Source organism: Centruroides sculpturatus, unplaced genomic scaffold (genome assembly GCF_000671375.1).
Source record: "Centruroides sculpturatus isolate CEXI.00-Female unplaced genomic scaffold, Cexi_2.0 scaffold275, whole genome shotgun sequence".
NCBI lineage: Eukaryota > Metazoa > Arthropoda > Arachnida > Scorpiones > Buthidae > Centruroides > Centruroides sculpturatus.
The window spans coordinates 476,454-497,088 of NW_019384477.1; the positions used below are offsets into that span (position 1 = coordinate 476,454).

At 29.8% G+C, this 20,635-nt stretch overlaps 2 protein-coding genes and 1 long non-coding RNA gene across 4 annotated transcripts in view; 1 reads left to right on the forward strand and 2 right to left on the reverse strand.

The window, feature by feature from the left end:
• Positions 1-7,437, reverse strand: part of LOC111621362 (syntaxin-16-like) — a 31,066-nt gene extending 23,629 nt beyond the window's left edge. For both annotated transcript variants that reach the window (XM_023363475.1, XM_023363474.1), the window contains exon 1: positions 7,211-7,437. In XM_023363475.1, coding sequence (XP_023219243.1) covers positions 7,211-7,291 — 81 coding nt within the window. In that variant the 5' untranslated portion in view covers positions 7,292-7,437. The remainder of the gene's footprint in view (positions 1-7,210) is intronic.
• A 578-nt stretch (positions 7,438-8,015) lies between these two features.
• LOC111621363 lies at positions 8,016-10,036 on the forward strand. The gene is made up of 3 exons (XR_002756058.1): positions 8,016-9,182; positions 9,252-9,352; positions 9,426-10,036. It is a non-coding gene; the product is annotated as an uncharacterized LOC111621363 (long non-coding RNA).
• A 2,348-nt stretch (positions 10,037-12,384) lies between these two features.
• LOC111621361 (interleukin-1 receptor-associated kinase 4-like) overlaps positions 12,385-20,635 on the reverse strand; it is an 18,173-nt gene continuing 9,922 nt past the window's right edge. Inside the window, exons 4-5 of the mRNA XM_023363472.1 lie at positions 12,660-13,143; positions 12,385-12,590 (exon numbers count right to left, since the gene is read on the reverse strand). Of these exons, the coding sequence (XP_023219240.1) occupies positions 12,467-12,590; positions 12,660-13,143 (608 nt within the window). The 3' untranslated portion in view covers positions 12,385-12,466. The remainder of the gene's footprint in view (positions 12,591-12,659; positions 13,144-20,635) is intronic.

A 20,635-nucleotide genomic window follows, 5' to 3' on the forward strand; every position in this document is an offset into this window, starting at 1 on the left:
TAATAAAAAAAAAAAAAAAAAAAATGCAAAGATCTGTTATCCATTTGCAGTCTAATAGGTTTTTCCTTTCATTTACATAAATAATTTTATTTCTGGTAAGAGATTATAAAATCTTTGTAAAACTGAAGATTTGCTTAACCATCTGACATCAGTAAAATAAATAATGTCATTATATTCAGCATCAATATCAGACAAAAATTCTTTAAACTGATGATGATTCAATATACAATCTCTCAGGAAGTTCACTGGATACTATGATATCCATGGCACGTTCCTTATTTTCTTAGCACATAAATTCTCCACATGCAAAACACAATGGCAAATAAATAAATCAAATGATTTATTTATTTGCCATTGTGCATAATTGGTATTCTCTTAAATAAATTACCTTAAATAAATTTCTCTTAAATAAATGGCAAATAAATCAAATGATTTATTTATTTGCCATTTATTTAAGAGAATACCAATTAAACTGTGTCACTCTCCCCTGAAAGACTGGGCACCATCAGTTGTAATTCCACTCAGTTTTAATAGGGAGAGTTCATTTTTTGTAAAGTTTCTTCAAAAGCCCTATACATAATTTCTCCTGTAGTATTTCCTTTTAGCTCAACTAAATCCAAAAATTCTTCAAAAATTGTTTAATTTTGAATCAATGTCTCAAATGAAAATTGCAAGTTGAACTGTATCTGTTATGTTAATGGATTCATCCAAACAAATAGAAAAATATTCAAAAGCTTTTGCTCTTTTTTAATGATTCTTCAACGTTATTTGCCATTTCATCAATTCTTCTTGCTACTGTTCGCTGAGATATACTAATATTAGCAAAAAGCTGCTTCTTATCATGACATATAATCTCAGTTGCTTTTTCAATACATTCCTTTATAAACATCCCATCAGAATAACAATGAAGATTTTTTGCTAATAGATTACAAATTTCATAACTTGCTTTTGTGACAGATTCAGATTCATTATTTGTCTTCATTAAGAATATTTGCTGGGAAGTTAATGCTTTTATCAGTTTTTCCACTTTCTCTTTTCTTAAGTCTACAGTAAACTCATCATATTTATTGGAATGTTTAGTAATGTAGTGTTATATTTCTTAAAAACTCCAATACTTTCTGAATAAATTAAACAAACAAGTTTTTTTTCATAATGAATGAAAAATAATCATATTTCCGTGATTCATTATATATTCAATTTATCTTCAATTTTTCTTTTCTTTTTTGTTGACATCTAAAAATTGAGGATAAAATAAATAAAATCCTGCACTAATAAGTACAGTAAAAGCTCAATGTAACAGACCACTATAGGACTGAAGATATTGGTTCGTTATAATAAAAGTCCATTTTATTGCAATTACTTGTTATTACAGACTTGTCAATAATATCAAAAATAGTATATTATTATACAGTCGAACCCCCTATAATTACGATTCCTATAAAACTACGAAAAAATATACGTATTTTGGAAATGTTGAGTCGGATTAGTGTAGAATCGATTAATTTTATGGAAGAAAACCTTTCAATCAGCCATAGTCCGTAAACTTGACACGTGTCGGGCTGTGATTGGAATGACTTGTAAGAAATCGGATTCCTAATAAATTGGAACGTATCTATATCTTATAGGGGGGTCGACTGTACAGTAGAATCATATTAGAACAGGATCTTGATTGCATTGTTTTCAACGTTAGATTACCACCTGTATTAAAACTGCCTAAATGAAAAAAAAAAAAAAAAATTATTGTTAGATTAAAATGCTTGATGTATGAAGAGTAAAAATGGCTGCTACTGCTGTACTTTTCTTAATTTAAAATTTTACCCTATTATGCAGGCTAAATTATATAAAGGTATAAGACTAAGTAAGAGACTTATTTTTTTGTAGAACTATTATATTTAAAAAAAGTCTAGTGTTGTTTTTCTCTTGCTTTCGAAATGTCTGAAATTCTATGTTTATTCGAAGACATTTCTTTACCAACCTTAGCTTGATATTTTCCATCTTCAATCAAATGAAATATATCTATTTTTTGTATTAAATCTAAAGCTTCTTGTCTTCTTTTATGATTCATATCTTTGATTTACAAATCTAAGAATCATCACTCATGGAGAAAGAAAACCAAAACTGAACAATGTAATTTTTAATCTATTTAATTTAACATATATGCTCTCCATTTCAAATTAGTAATGGCTTGTTTGCCCCTATACATCATACTTTTCCTGTTAGCAATACAGTTGTGCCAGTCATCTATCTAACTCCTTTCAGGGGAAAATTTTTGAATAATTAAATAATAAATTTTGGATAATCCACAGTAGTAGATAGTAGTAAAACCAAAAAATTAAATGCAACAATAGAAAGCGTTCGTAAAACTTTACAACTCTATGAAGTGTCAAGCGAAGTCAAGTTAAATTACCAGATATAGGGTATGTTTCTATATTCAATGATTGGCTCAATGGTGAGAAAATATTTCTAAGTGAACCACTGAATTGTCCATTCAAGGCCAAGATATCAGAGTTGGTCCAAGTAATTTCACTTATAGAAACTATCAATTCACTCTTACTGTGGACACTGTAACAGCAGACAGATTAATGAACAGTTTGTATATAGTGAAACATGTGGTTGCACGATTATGTTGGATAATTTGATCAATAATTGCAATATTAAGCTTTTCTTCAGAGACAAACTAACTCTATGAATTTGTCCAAAATTTGATTAGGACGATATTTTGTTATGTATTGTAACTTTTCTTTTGCAAAGCTATACAGTGGAACTTCGCTTAATGGGCAAAATTTGTTCCAGAATCTTACTCATAATGCAAAACACTTGTTAAGCAAAACAATTTTTCCCATAAAAATTAATGTAAATTATGATAATGTGTTCCATGCCGAAAAAATACTCAAATATTTTATGTATAATGTTTATTCAAAGAAAATTATGCAATGTACAGTACATTGTTAAGGAGTATGAATAATCCTCATCTTTTCTTCTAGCATGGAATGAACCAACCTGTAATGCAAATTCGATTTGCAGAAAAAAAAACAAATAAAATTGAAAAAATATCTCAAACAACCAAACAATATGCCAAAGTTTTGGGCTATGTAAAGGTTATAATTAAATATTAGAAATTAATTAATTTGACTAGAGGTAGGCAGTTATGCTTCCATCTTGTATTAAATTTAATAATTATAATTAACTAATTTTTAATATAGACATTTTATAAAATTTAATTTGGAATTGGTCATAAAATTTAATACATGTCTCCATTTTGAGAAATCAAACATCCAGGAAATTTTTTATGCAGTAGAGCCATTGTTTCACAAGCTATGTAGTAGGTGGTGCCATCCTGCTGAAAATAAATGTCATCCTCATCCATAGCATCAATTTTAAGCCAAAAAACATCAGTCAACATCATTTGGTAATGCAATCCAACAGTCAAACCAGCAGCATTTTCAAAAAAGTATGGCCCAATTACACCACCAGCCCAAAAACTGCATCAAACTGTCACTCATTGTGGTTAGAAAGGCTGTTCGACTATTTCTCTTGAATTTTCAAAGCCTCAGATGCAACAGTTTTGCTTTTTTACGTACCCAGACAGATGAAAATGAGCCTCATCACTCAAAATAATTTTGTTTAAAAAATCACAATCTTGTTCATGCATTTCCAGCATCCAATCAGTGAATGTACGGCATTGTGCGTGATCTGCTGGCTTCAATTCTTGTGTCATCTGCAACTTATAAGCATGTAGGCCAAGATCGTTATGCAAAATGCAGTGCAAACTGGCTTGTGATATCCCCAATTCCTGTGATCATCTCAAAATGGACAAACCTCAATTTTCAGCCACACCCTCAGCTACAGCGGCAATATTTGCAACTGACCTGGCTGGACTAGCTTGAGTTAGAGTCTTCACATCACTAACTTGACCTAGACCAATGGTTCCCAATTAGTACCCCTTCACGCAATTTCGGGGTACGCGCAGCAATCTAAAATCAGTCAATTTAAAATTTAAATGCATGAGATGTAGCAGTCAAAAGAATAATGGGTGGACCATCAAAAATTCGGTAATTTACAATATGATGTCGAATGCACAAATTCATTTATTTATAACTAAAAATATTCTTGAAATTTCATCAAAAAAATGCATTTGTGACAATACCTAAATGAAATTCTTACGCAAGAAACAAAAATTGTACAATTAACATTATTATTATGTCAACGAAGCGGCAATAGAATATTTACTACCATTTTGCACAACACACCTCTGCGAGAGCGGATTTTCAGCCATGACAAACCTGAAAACTAAACATCTCTGACTTCAACTCGAAGATGACTCGAGACTGAAGCTGAATAAATGTAAAAAAAAACTTATTCTATTTATCACTAGCTGTCTACCCACAGCTTTGCCCGCATTATATCGAATTTTCTCGTGGGAGTAAAATATTTTCTCACAGTAAAATGTAGCCCGTATCCATCTCAAACATGTAAGCTATCTCTGTACCAAATTTTATTAAAACCTATTTGGTGGTTTAGACGTGAAAAGGTAACAGACAGACAACAGAATTACCTTCAAATTTATAATATTAGTACGGATTAATATGAATTTCTGCTATAAGGGGTACGTGAGTTTGAGCTCTTTCTTGAAGTGGTATGCAGGAAAAACTAATTGGGAACCATTGACCTAGACATTCGAATTTATTGATTAAATTAACTAAAGCTGTGAAAGAAGGTGCTTGATGATGACCAAAAGAAGTACAAACTTTATGAACCATCTCCATGATAGTGTCACCATTTTTGTAGTGAATTTTCACTATTTCAATGCATTGTGTGAGTGTGTATCAATCCATATCTGAAAATCTCATAGTTTTTACTTGTCAAATGTCACTACAATGACAGTTGTATGTTGACAGTTAAAAAATAGTGCAAAATTTAAAATGACACCTCTTGTTGAAAGACCCTGTATGATGTACCATCTCACAAGGCTAGTTCCATTATGTTGTTTACTTTTCTTCATTTAATTTTAATCCTAAATATTACACTGTACATGGTATTCTACATTTTAAGAAGATTAACAATGATCAAGCAGACCTTATTTTAGAAATGTACTAATTTGTATTGGTTAAATACAATTTTGTTCTTAACTTTCCATTGTTTATATTTTAAGTACATACAGTATGCACCAAAATATATAGTACTGAAATGAAAAGACAAACAATATTACCTTGTCATCTGTCATCTTATTTCTCCCCAAAAAAAATTAACATACACACTATTAGCATGTTGATTTACCACAGTATGAGTAATGTAAGTGTTTGAAGTGTGCATCACCTCACTGTAGACAGTGTTCATATTATTCATGCAGATTCTCCAACATATCCTGAACAAAGGTTGTTACAAACTCCTGCAAATGGAGACAATTTGCTCTCATAATGTAAACACAGTTCTTAGTTGATCTTCAAGGTTGAACACCCTTTCCTTAACATTCTCTACAAGTAGACATCAGGTGGTTTAAGATCAGGAAATGGGACAGGTATGGGAAATCAGTACCACATAAAATAATTTGTCAAGGAAAGTTTTCTTGCAGAATAGCTAGAGATTCTTGAGCAGTATGGCTGGTCTCTCCATCCTGTTGATACCACTATCTATTTATGTGAAGGCCCTTTGCACAACAGCACCTTTTCAAATCCTGAAGAATGGTCAATCACCATGACCTGTAGCATTCTTAGGTGACAGTAAGAGCATTGCCTCCCTTTTCACTGCTAGGGACACATGCAGCTGAAACTATGCCCTATTGACAAACACACATGCATATTCAATATGTGCAAGTTTCAGTACTGTATATTTTGGCACATACTGTATTTATTCCATGTCCAAAAAACTGTAAAATCCAGAAATTCAGATCATTTCCAGTCCCAAGCTTACCAGATAATTGGTCCAGTATCATATAAGACATTGCCTCAGTACTCTTATCAGAAGATTGATGTTAGGTGTTTTATAAGGACCTTGACATCAAATGTTGCAACATGATTTATCAAGATCACATTCTTAATTTGTATCTTCTCCTTATATTTGGAAAATTTCCATATTGCTTTGAAGCTACTAGGTAATTTACACATCTCTTTTTGAACAAATTAATTTAGTTTACCGTAAACAATGCTGTGGACTAATGCACGACGTGCATATACTCTTGCAATGATGAAAAGATCTTTCTTGCACCTGGATAAATGTTAAAATGAACACCCTACATTGCTGGTAAGCTAGTATGTATATACATATATTGTACATCCATTAAATATATATATAATATTATGTAAAACACCTAAAGAAACGGCATACCAACTGAAAAATTGGCAAATTCGTCTCTATTATTTTCATAATACAGATTAACACATTACATTTGGTATTTATGCAATTTCTACAAAATACACAACATTTATAAGATTAAGCAACAAGCTGTATATACTTTTCAAAAGATTATAACATAGTAACAAATGTTGATATTGAAATGCTAAAAAAAGTATTAAAGCAGCTAATTATAATTCCATCTCAGATATTCAATAATGAATGCAAAAATCATCAGTACATTTTACATAAATTTACATATCAAAATAAAGTGTATATCAGTTGTATCGATGATGCACTTTATGTCCTATTAATATAGTTGAATATATGAACAGTAAGTTTTAGATAGTCTTATGATTAATACTAAGAGATTGTCCTTTCCGAATAAACAGTTTTACAATTATAAATTACATGCCTATAACTTGCATTTTGTAATAAGAACGGCCAAAGAGAGACAGCTCGACCACCCGAAACGCACATCGTCGTCACAGTAAGTATCAAGCGTTCATCAATCTGCATGCAATTCCACAGACTTCCTCAATAGTATAAGTACTACCGAGAGCCAAAAACTTAGTACTTGTATATTCAACCGTATATCGGTAATTATGTAAAAACAAAAACTATTATATTTTCAATTTTTTTGAAACAAATGTGAAGTTTACAACTTTGAGATGTGTGTCTAAAAACTGTTATTTTATTATTCAAGAGCTGTAGTTTATAACAGGAAAATTATTGTATTTTGTAATTTTTTTCATTATGTATTTGCATCAGACTTGTTGAAGTAAGAATAAACTATGAAATTTTTTCTTTTAAGTCATGTTAATAGGATAAGAATGGCAAAGAAAATGCTCTAAAACACAAAAATAAGTTTAAATCATACCTGCTCTGAGTAAATATGTCTACTTTGGAGAGCATTATTTCTCATCAAAATAAAAACCTCGGTAAGACTTCTAAACGCCATGTGACAGATTTGTATATAAGTTTATAGTCCTTAAAAACGTGTGTCGATATATTTATCAATAATTCGAACATAAATACATTCATTGATTCTCGAGACTTAACAGCCGATTAACAAATCTACAAGCTACAAATCATAATACATTTATTCGACACTAGGGGCGCTTATCTAATTAAACTACACATTATAATCAATTAATTTAAATGGAATTTTGAATACTAAATAAATGATACATTTTTGTTGCTTGTGAAAGAACGGTAAACACGATTTTAATGTAAAATTTAAAAATATAATTAAATACTTTCAACAATTAATAATATTTATAATGCATATAATGAATGAATGACTCAAGAATATATTTCGACATTTCTGAAAGAAAACAAAATATAGCTTGTCGGTATGGGGAATCCGGAATCGAATCCGAGTGGTCAAAAATCGCCAAGAGTTTTTCACAGGCGGTGAATACCGGATATGCCGTTCCCATTATAAGTCGGGAAAAGATCGTATTTTACCTGTCCACCGTGGACATTCTGCACAAATAAATGCAGAAGATAATTTATTTATCAAATTACGAACACGAGAATATGATTGAAGCAAAATTTAAAAAAGAAAAAAAAATTATAAATTAATTGAAAAAAAATAAAATTTAATTCAAATTTTTACGTAATCCGAACATTGTTAATGCGTCTTTTAACGTTTGTTCGAAATTCGTCACGCATGACGATTCGCAGTTCGATTGTGTTTCTTGTTGTTGGACGTGCTTTTGTTGTGCTCTTCGATTACGTTCGTTTTTTTTGCGGTTTGCGGACTTTTCCAAAGAAGATTGAAGATTTTTCAGGTAAGTCGTAGTTCATATTGACCCTAAACGTAAGAATTTATTTAATATTACTTGGAGAATCGGTCCCAGAAGACATTTCGGCACATCGTTCGATGGTCGGATTCGAATCTTTTAGATTTAAAAAGGCAGCTGCGGTGAGCATTTTGCTTTTCTCGGAAGAATTTAGACATTAATTTAAGCTTTTGTTTTAATCGACTAATTGCAAATTTTCTGTTTTTCAGAATGAAGATGTTGGCGTGGTTTTGCCGGAGGTTCCGACGGAAGAATGCTGTGGCGCCGGAGGAAGGGGGTTTTTCGGACGGCTCTGATGAGACATTCGAGGACCTGGAGCTCTACTGGGTCTTTGTCGAATCGATTAGTTCGGTGTCATTGGAGACCGTCGAACGAGAGGCAGCGGGTGGCGACGACCTTCCCCCAGTGCGTGTGGCATGGGGCTCTCCCAGAGGCGAAAGAGTTCTGAGTCCATTCCACTTGGCTAAGATCGTCAGCTGATCCAAGGCCACAGGCTTGGATCAGCCGGCTACAGGCCTTGTTGTGGAAGACGTAGAGAGTGACGAGTCCTCTTGGAGTTCGCCGTCACTTTCTACTTTCGCGAGATCTGCCTCTTCATCCGCACTCGTGATCTCGTCGCCATCGTCTTTCGGAAGTTGGAATGGGGAAGGATCGGAGGAGAGCGCCGCCAAGTCGAGGAACCACGGTTTTGTTGCTGCGGTTCCATAGGCCTAGTCGGTGATCCTCTTCGATCTTCCCCAACTCATCCTTTGCACCCGGATGTGACATTCTGACCGGATTTGACACTTTTCACTCGGATATGACACCTTTACTCGGACATGACCTCTCTTATCTGGATGTGACCCACGGACTTGTCTTCCGAACATGACACTCGATCGACGACAACGGATTTGACTTCCGATTGTGATCACCCGGACATGACACGTTTCTCATGGGATGCAACATTCGGCCGACTTTCTTCCCGAACAGCTGTTACAAGGATTAAGTTTTCAGTCCTTTGCTCTCCTCGTGACATTGTTCGGGAAGGAAGACTATCTCATAAAAGTAATAATGTTGACCTTAGATAATAAATGAATCAACTTCTTCTTTTCTCACTGTCTTTGTGTTTTGTAGGAATATTTGGGAGATAGATTCTTCTCTCTCCCCAACTTTGCTATGAGGACAACATGGCCATTCATCATCATACAAGTGAATATTTTCCGCAATCTCTGATGGTAAGAACTTTTTTGTTTCATTTTTTCACGAATCTTATTCTCGTATCATAATTTACTGTTTTTCTGCTTTTAGACATGCCAAAGATGTTCTTGGATCGCACACAGACATAACATCACTGTACACAAAGATATACACCGTTTAACCTTTACTCGAATTCTCTCACTCATGCACTTACACCTCAAGCACCTCGTTCTGTGTAATTCGACACAATGAAACAACCCGAACACTTGCTTCCCACAAATCCAATCCCTGGGTCCTCGTCCCGGGAAGTGGAAACACCAATTTTAAAGATTAAAAGACTTTAAATTGGCGGCCGAAGGGGCTCTAGTAATCACACATCTTGCATGCATTAAATAGAATTTCAGACATTAGCATCAATAATCATTTTGTGATTTTTTTTTATACTCTTTCTGCCCCGTGGGCACTAGGGGGGCCTCTTATAGCAGTCCCACAATGAGTCGACCGGGTGGTGAGGGTTGAGGCCAGTCATACCTGAACGGACCACCCCCCGAAAATCTCCTGGGAAATCTTCCTTGATCCGTCCGGGTTCGATCCCGGGTCCCCCAGAGCGGTCGGCTTCCACCTTGACCGCTCGGCCATCCGGCCTCATTTTTAGTATTGCTAACTCTTACGTAAGATCATTGAAGATCTTCATGCTTATTGTATATTTCATCATATTTGCAACATGGCAACTGGTNATGCAAGTAAATCACAAATATTTATTTACAGATTCATAAATTAACATAGGTATACTGTACTTAATGTGACTGCTGAAACTGATGTGAATGTAATATATCAGAAATATTTGGCTGAATAATTGTCATTGCTAGTTTAAAATTATTTTTTAGATGTGAATCTGTAAGCCGATTTCTTGTTTTACTTTTTACTAAATTCATTGCAGAAAAAACTGTTCACATACATATGTTATAGAAAATAAGGATAGAATTTTTGCCACATACATTCTTAAGTTAGGAAGTTAATTTTTTTTTAATAAAAGTCTACCAAATTGTTTTCTTTAAAAGTATCTTTCAAATCTAAATTACTCTGCAAGTCTATTACTCTAATTGAAGTTCATTTGGTATGTTTTCTATGTTTACTAAAAATGGTGCTGTAAATATCCATATTTCATTTTCTTGGCTACGGAATTTTTCAAATCTATTTTTAAATTCTTGTTCTATTTCTTTGACTTTCTGTGCATATTTAAAATAATTTTTAGGTTTGGTGTGTTGTAATAAAGTGGAAAAAAGTGACAATTTTTGTTATGCAATTGCGTGCTCCATAATTTAAGCTTGGATATGAATGCTTTTATATATGTTACTAGCAGACCCAGCCACGCGTTTTTGTGGCTCAAAATGTATCTATTATAAATGTATAACACTTTCCCCATGGGGGAAATTTTTTGAAAAATCCTTTTTTGGTATACATTCTGTTGACATACCCTATTAAAACGCAATCAAAAATGCAAAACACCACATCTAAAATAGTATACATAGAAGCCGAGTTCTTCACGGTAAGCCTTAATCCTGTCCCTCTCCCCCCAGTGAGGGGAATTTAACATGTATATTATATTAAAACACATGTGTATTCAAATACAATGTAGTGTCAAAATTTCAAAAAAATTGGTAGGAACAAATGAACATTACATTTTTATTTATATAGATAGATAGAAGATGATCTGCTTTAGTTCATCCTCACAGAAAAGCAAACTTAGATTGTCGTACTCGTAGCGCCTTCTGCTGATCATAAAGCCTTAACCTAGATGATATCTTTTAATTTATATAAATGCTTACCGGAATAATATACAGCCTATGTCCACCCTAAAGTTCCATTCTAAATATTGGCGAAAGAATTTTTGAAATCGGATGAGTAGTTTCGGAGATTACCCACTACATGCAAACTTGCAAACATTACCTCTTTATAATATTAGTATAAATTCAGATATGATTAGATTTTTTCCTTGCATTTTTATATTTAATTCTGACAAATGTGTTATAATATCAAAAAAAAAAAAAAAAAAATGCAAAGATCTGTTATCCATTTGCAGTNTCATTTCTACCTGATACATATTTATTTATGTTGCTAACAAATTATATCATCATCAAAGTTTTGTTCTTAAGCCATTTTATACTAAAATTCTAAGTCCTTACATGATATAAATTAAATGCAAGTATAATAACTTATTTTTCTCCATTGTTTTTATGTAAAAATTTTAATTCTCAATTTGTTGATAAAATTATATATTTTTGTAACATTTTATACATAAATGTAATTTTCATAACACAAATTTTACAAATTAAAAGTATATCATTGAAATAAACTTAAAAATAATAAAATGTAACTAAATTATGAATGCTATTATAGAAAAAAATTCAGGCATAATTTTTTATATTGAATCATCACATTATTGGGCTGCAATTTGAAAAAACTGTAGACCTATAAATTCCCACTGTCGTCTGTCCATCCATCTTTTCTTAATCTTGAGAATGGAGTTAGATAGATGAAAGACAAGATCAGATATAGAAACCTTAATGCTTTGTCCCGATTAACTATATATGAACTTCCAATGCAAACCAAAAGTCATGTTATTTCAATTGAAAAATTTCCCTTGAAAGGAATTAAATAGATGACCAGCACAATTGGATTGCTAAAGGAAAAGTATGATGTACTGGGACAAAACACTGCTAAACACTGGAGGTGGAAAGCATATATTTTAAATTAAAAAATATGATTAAAAATTAGAGCCAGGCATTGTGACGATGTCATTGCTTGTTAATACTTAACATGCCACTGATGACTTATGCTTCTTTTTATGTCAACATTATCAAATATTTTTAAAATTTGTTTTATAAATAAAATTCACATCACATTTCTTTGATAGACTATGTATATATATATGTATATATATATTTATGTTGTATGAAGGATTTATTGATGCAAAATTAACTGTTTATTTTATGAAGTGCATATTATAATATTAATATTAGATGTTTTAACCAATAATTTAAATTTTTTTGAAAAAAGATGTGGGTAATGCTCAAAATTCAATAAAACAGATGTCTGTATATTGTTTATTTTTATATGGTTAAAATTTTAGTGGAAAACAATTTGAAAAGTTAAAAGACCTTCCAATCCAAATGGTTCTGTAGTGATCCATTTTCCATGTATTCATATACTAAACAAGGTGCTGGTCCATCACTGGAATATCCTAGTAATTGTAAAAGATTCTTGTGTTTGTATCTAAAATAATAATTCATTCTTTATTTACAGAAAAGAAAATGATAAAAAAAAAATTTGAAAAATTCTTACTTTATTAATACTTGCAATTCAATAGTAAACTGCTTTGTACTCGTTTTTATACGTTTTATGGCTGCAAGACCATTTCCAAATTTACCTAAATAAACTTCTCCAAAAGCACCTTCTCCTAATTTAGAGCCACCACAGCTAACTGGAACTGAAGTAAACTGTTTGCTTATTTGATATAAGTCACGATATCTAAAATGAGGTATAGTGTGTAAAGATAGATCTTCTGAATCATTTTTTTGTTTTGATGTTTGTGGAGACTGAACAACAGTATTTTTTGAAGGAATTTCTTTATCTGTTGAATTCTCCACAGAATGAACAGAAGGTAAATTCTGAATTTTATTTTTATCTTGTGCGATATTGTTTAATTCAGTTTGGGTTTCAGAAATCTGTTGATTTTTCAAAATATTACAAAGTGAATTTGTTTCTGAATCATTTTCATTTGAGACTGTTTGAGTCAGGATTGGCTGACTAGATGAAGCAGGTTCTCCTATAACAATGAACAAATTTAAATTTACAAATTACAACATCAATCTATATTTAAAAAACAACTATAATTTCTAATTTAAAAAGAAAACAATTATAATTATTAATAAATAAACATTGAGGTTCTTTCAAAATTTTAAACCAATATGATTTCACTCCTTAAAATATAAGTCTCAAAAAGAAGTAAAACACTTTTAATTAACTAAAGAAGTTTTAGTTTAATATCTTATAAATATTTTCAAATCTTTTAAGCTTCATCCTCAACTGTACAGTAGCTATGAGTCATTTGAATCTTTGTTCAAAGAAAAACAAAAGAATGTTTTCAAAATGGATGCCTAAATATATCCAATAAAAATATCCAGTCTTTAAGATATGATACAGAATAATTAAATTATTAATACCAAAGACTAGGCTAATTAATTGATGCACAGAAGAGCATCAATTATCTGAAAACGGATTAACTGAAACTGACTTCAGAGAGTACTAATTCCAGAAATTAGTTTTTATGCAATAACAATTGTTGGCAATCTTCTATTGAGCTATTTTGTCAACATTAATTTTAGGCTTTATTCACTACAGTACAAAAAGAAAAGCTTGACTAATAATCACAGGCTTCTAAAGCATCAAATGCTTCAATTAATGCATTTAACATTTTACATGCATTAATAAAAGTGTTGACATGGCTAGAAATGCAACCTGAAGCAGATTTTTTTATTTTCATAATGATCAATTAAGTAAGGGATTAAACAGCATTAAAAAGAAAAAAAACTATATAAATCAATGCAAAATAAGCAACTTCTTTCAAAAAGAAACTGTAATAAATAATTTTTTGTGAGTACTGTATTTTATTTAATATTAATTTTACTATTCTGTTTTTTCCTTAGAATTCGAGTTTCATCAGTAGAGTATATATTGCAATGAAAAACTAGTACTTGTTTTTAATAAAGTATACATTTATTTTTCTATTTCTTATCATTTATGTGTATTAAATTTCTATGCCTAAACCTTTTTTTTAACTATTGTACTAGAATTAAAATTAATGTTTTTACTTTATTCTTTTCCTACCAAATGTGGATGTTATCTGAAAAAAAAAAAATGATCTAAAACTGTCCCATCCAAATTATTTTGGATAATTAATGCTCTACTGTAATAAATTTTAAGTAATCAACAGAGTATCATATAGTAAGAAAACAACAAATGTAATATAAGATCATTATTAAATATTACAGACAGGTATTCAGATAAAAATAAACAGATTTGATGATGAAACTCAAACTTTGAAAACATTGATGAATGTTAATTAATACTTCTTCAGTTAATTAAGTATTTTTACTTATTTTTGAGATTCTAAATTTATATTTAAATTTTATGTGACTTGTTTATTAAAATAAATGAAATAAAACACTAATAAAATTCAATAATATTTCTTTATAAAATTAAGACTTGTTAATTTTATAAAGTCAATTAGTTGTTTGGAAATTAATACAAAAATATCTAAAAATTCCTATAACACAATATGTAAGCATTAATGTTTGGTTTTCCTGATAGTCTGGATTTTAAAATTTAAATTTTTGAAAAATTTGATATTATTCACATACAGTGGTGCCTCGTATAATGTACTTAATCCGTTCCAGGTGAACGTCCGTTAAGTGAAAAGTCCGTTATACGAAACGCATTTTCCCATAGAAATACATGTTAAAACATAATTCGTTCCACAGCACAAAATAACCGTACTGTCCCATAAAAAAAAAAAAAAATAAAAATGGNTAGTTTGGCATTTGAAAAAAATTTTAAATGGCAATTTATAAAATGATTTATACAATATTTATCTTTTTTTTTAAAAAGTGATAATGATATATTTTGTATGATTAGTATTTGTGTTTTAAACATAATTTGATAAGTGTAAGGTATACATACATAACAAAATTATCTTATTGTAGATGCATTATTTTGATTTTTCAATATGAAATGATGTTTTATAATCAAAATATATTTAGTTTTGTTAACAACAAAAAAATCTATTTTTATACAATTAATAAGATACTTAATATACCTTAACATAAAAGGAAAGAGTAAATAAATAGTCTACATATATTTATTTCCATGTCAGAGTTAAATCAGTTAATGGAAAAATTAAGAAAATATATCCATTAAATAAAAATTTCTGGAATGTTCCATGAAAAAGACCTTTGCTACAAAAAGTATAACTTCAATTGAAAATATCACATCAAGGAAATAAATCATAAAATAGACATCTATGCAGTTTCTGTATTAGAATTGTTGAAAGACTAAATGGAATAAACTAATCCAAAAAATTCAAGGACCACTATTTTATCTATCTGTATTAGTTTGATCATATCTGAAAAGTTAATTCCATCCTTTTTATTATTTTCAAGACTATTTATAACCAATATGTATTTAAGTATCTTTTAATTTTTCAGATAAGTGTATTTACTTATATAAAACATTACAAACATCTTAAAATATCAATCTTATGTGTATGTAAGTGATATATATATATATATATGTTGGATAATATTAATAAATTTTTGTAAAAATTAGTCATAATATAAGAAAAATCAATAAAGTTGAAAATATATAAATAAAAAATTGTCATATAGATTAATTATAAATGATCTGAAATATATATATTTTAAATGATATCATTACATAACATTGTATATTTAAAATGCTAACCATCTTTTCATTCTCCAATATTATATTAATGTTTGACAAATTCTTTGATTTTATTATAACTCTAAACTTGTCAATTAATTTTTCAGTACATTCTAAATACATTTCTAAAATAAGAATCAGCAAATATATAAAATTAAGTAAAAATATACAAATTTTAATCTCAAATATAATCTTTACTAAAAGTACTCGGTTTTTTAAAAAATATCTGCATAGGAAAAATGTTTCTCATATACATTAGCTTGAACTGATTGTGGTTATAAAATTTATTAAAACTAAAAAATCTTTATCTTAATTGTTCAGCCACTAGAAAAGTTTATACTAGTGGCTGAACAAATAAGATAATGATCCATCATTTCCATCAATTTAATTCATAGAACCTCTAATTGATTTTAATCAGAGTTATTGGCACTTCTATATAGTTTAATACAATATATTTTTGCATTTAAATTGAATTAAACTATTTATATTTTCATTAAATAAAGATTAAGAAATTTTTTTTTTAGCATTTTCTTAAATTATTAGAGATTACTAATTATATTTGATTAATATTTTTTTATATATTCACAGAATAAATATCTTTTAACTAAAAAAACCAGAATTGAAATATAATAAAATAATAAATAATAAAATTAATAATAATAATAATAATATCAGAAAACACAAAATTTGTTTTTCTAGAAATCTCATAAATCTGTCAGAGCTCCATAGAATGCAGTAGTATCTATGGAAATGAGAACCATCAATATTTGACAACATTTTTGTATGGCAAATATTCATTTCAAGAATGACCAAAAAAAAACACAAATTTAAGTGTAAAAATTTTCCTAACATTTTTGTTCATTTATCAATAAACTGAAGTACAAATCTTCACTTCTGTAATTCTTCTAAAAGAGGAATGATCTAAAAAAATAAGCATAATAATTAAAATATTATAGTAATTCATAAAACTATTTTGAAATTTATTATATTAAATCAATTATTAATTATAATTTTTTATTTTGAACACTTATAAATATGAATAAAATGCATTAAGAAATTATTTACTACTTAATAAAATACAGTATTGAAATTTAATATGTTTTTATATAAAAAAAGTATTTATATACTAACATTCACTATTAATCATCTTTAATACAAAGCTAAAATTAGCAATATTTGCTGGATATAATCAGTCACTTTTATAACCACTTAAAAGAAGTTTTTTGATGAATAAACCAAAATGTTATGTCCTTTGAATATGATGCTCATCCAAGTTTAAGAATTACTCAGATGATGATTAATTCTCAGATATTTTATTTAAACGCATTTGTGGGTTCGCAGACAAGGTTCGAACTCAAGTAAATCTCAAAATTCTTATGTGACACCAGATGTAAACAACGAGACTCGGAACTGTTCGAGTATGTGTCAAACTATATGTCAAGGTCTTAGCAGAAGACAAAATCTAACATGAGTGCTCATAAATAGGTAGATCATTGACTCGCAAGTCTATAAAATGTTGACCGAGATAAACCTTTTCGAACAAAAAAAGGGGAATTTTTGATAGATGAAAGATGAAAATGATCGTTAAATTCTTAGACATCAAAAAATGGTATAAACAATGGCCTGAATTATGGGTGCGAGTGTTATTGTTTTATAAACAATCACTGGGAAGAGTTGACAAAGAGGTATCAAATGGACACCTTGAATTGGATCTTTCCCACAACCCAAAGAGGTTTTCTCTTGCACCTGGAGACAAGGGAGAGACCAATTGGAGAAAGAGAAAAAGGATGAAAAACCAATCAAAAGTACGGAAGATGGAAGGAAACGTATAAAACCTGGGACTTCAAGGTCAGAAGAGCTCTCTGACAGTCTCATCCAACTGCTCTCTGGATATAGTTTCATATGCTAGACTGCTAGTGTGAGGAATTTGTGCTGCCTGGAATGCAGCAGTGAATCTCATCCTGTCGACATCACCAAGGACTTAGACTCGCATGCCCTGGGGCCTCTACAGACTAAGGACCAAGAAAGTAGAACTATAAATGTTGATCAATAAAAAATATAAACCTGATGTGAGCTATGAATATTTCCAAAATGTTACCAAATAAATGGCTTTGTCTTTTGTAAACACTTGTCATCACTTGCCTCCTTTGCCACACCCATGTACATCCTTTCCTTAGGTTCATCCTGACGTGAGATTAACTGATCCCACCTAAAATACAGCAACCTTATACAGGTGTCGAGGAGTGGGTTTTCAATTCCCCTATCTCCACCAGGTCAGCAACCTTACACACTTTGGATCAGCAAGAATTCCAATCTGAAATTCATTTAAATAAAATATCTGAGAATTAATCATCTTCTGAGTAATTCTTGAACTCAGGTGAGCATCATATTTGAAGATAACATTTTGGTTTACTCATCAAAAAACTTCTTTTAAGTGGTTAATTGTTTTTTGTGTTGTAAACAAAAACTCTTCCTGATTTTAAGATAGCCAAATAAATTACAATGTTGTTATTTTATTGTACTCTGAAGAATGTTTCTTTAACATTTGATTAACAATAAGTTTTATTAGATCTGATTAATTTTATATTTTAGCTGCAGTTTTACCGGCATGCTGGTCTCCCCCATTTTTATGCAGCATACTGGTCATTCTGCGAAAATACAGTAAAAATTTATAACTTTAAAAATATTTATATTATTTGCTTTTTCCCTTCTCTTGAAAACAATAATAATGGAGCTGCCTTTTTTTTTTTACACTAATGTCCAAAAGTTAAGATTGTTCCTAAAATGACAAAAATAATCTTCTATATATTCATCAGAAGATAACTATTTTTATTATATAGTGGTACTACTTTGTACTTCAAATGACTCTAACTTTGAACACTTCAGAGTTTTCAAATGCCATATTTGATAAAAATATGCTTCAGAGTTTGAACCATGCTTCAAAGTTCAAACTTTGCAGAATGAAAAATGCACTTGAAGAGTGAAATAAGCTTCTGAACAAAGAATATAATCTCAAATTAGCATTAATGTATTAAAATTCACAACTGTTTTAATTAAATCACACATCTATGTAAAGTAACAGCAACTGTTAAAACCACTGTAATTGTGTTATAAAAAATTTACCAAAGTTAAAGTATTATTTCATTCAATTAAAAGTTATTTTCATATCTCTTCTTCTAAGAATAGTTTGAGGAAACTTTTAATTAATAACTAAACAATAAAAAAATGCATCAAATATCAATGTACTTGAAAAACATTCACAATATTAATTCAAATAATGGTTTGAAAATAAATTTTAATTCAATAAGATGACATTTTAACCATGAACAAATTTTCTATATTTCAACTCATAATAGTTAATCTTTTACAAAATATACAAGAACTTTCTTTCATATAGGTATCAATTTTTTACAATTGTAGTTTATGTTCAGATTATTTGTTCAAGTATAAAGGGTCATAAAGTAAAGAAGACAAAGTTTCGTCTATGAAAATAACAGTCTTTAACATAGTATCAGTATGAATGAGTAATCTTTATGTTTATGGCAAATATATCAATTTATTACATAGTAATAAAATTTGTTCATGTATTTTATTCTATCCAAATAAAGGTAAATAATCTAATCACATCCAACATGACAATCATAAAAAAACTTACATCTTTTAATACTGGTCGAGTTTTTTTCTTTTCTTCAATACAGTTAGAAGCTATGTTATATAAAGATTTTGCTTTAATTTTATCCCAATTTCCTGCTGCTTCATCTAACATATTAGTTATATCTTCACAATTATTTTGTAAGTGAGTTATCTGAATACATTTAAAAATATAATAATTAGATTTTAAATGAACATTTGGTAAATAAATAGAAAAGTCAAAATTCAAAAATCTTGGTTTATTATTTAAAAACATATTTCAATTGATGAATAAAAACCAATTTTGAATTTTAAATTATTTTCACCAAATTTTATTTACCAAATCTGCATCTTCTCTAGATTCATCATAAGCATATAATCCAGTTAATAATTCCAAAAGAACAACTCCATAACTGTATGTATCTAATTTCTCTGAAACATCACCTCTAAATGCTTCAGGTGCCATATAAACAGATGTCCCAGATACAGTATGTGTTACTGTTTGAGTTGCAGATAATCCACTTTCACCAATACGTGCTAAGCCAAAATCTGCTATTTTAGGTACCATATTTTTATCAAGAAGAATATTAGAACTAGCAAAATAAAAATTAAACTTTAAAATAATACATAAATTATTACTAATAAAAAAATTTTTAATATTTAAGTACAGTGGTGCCTCGAATAACGGATGCTGCGAATAATGTACTTTCTGTTTGACCGTTACATGACTCGAGCAACAGACTTGCTGCGAACAACGGACTTTCCATTCGGCAGTTACGTGAGACAAACAATGGACTTTTTTCGAACAAGTGCGAATGATGTTTCCACTCTTTTGCCATTGCCAATGACAATCTGCTATTTTTAGGATATATTAGTATTATTAGAATGTATTATTAGTATATCCGAAGTAGAAATGTAATGTAATATATGTTGACGATTCAAATAAACGAAATGTAATTGTGTAGATGCCGAGGTGGCGGGACGAAAAGAGGTTGTAAAAAACAAACGGAGCGAGAGTAGCTCGTAGAAGTGTTTAGTGATCTTAATTAATAAAGAATTATTCGTATCATATAATCTGGCAAGTTAAGTCATTTATAATGCATCATGGCTTCTAAAAAAACAGAAAGGTGATTTCAATTGAAACAAAGCAAGAAATCATCAGGAGTGAAAGTTGACAAAAACTTTCTTGT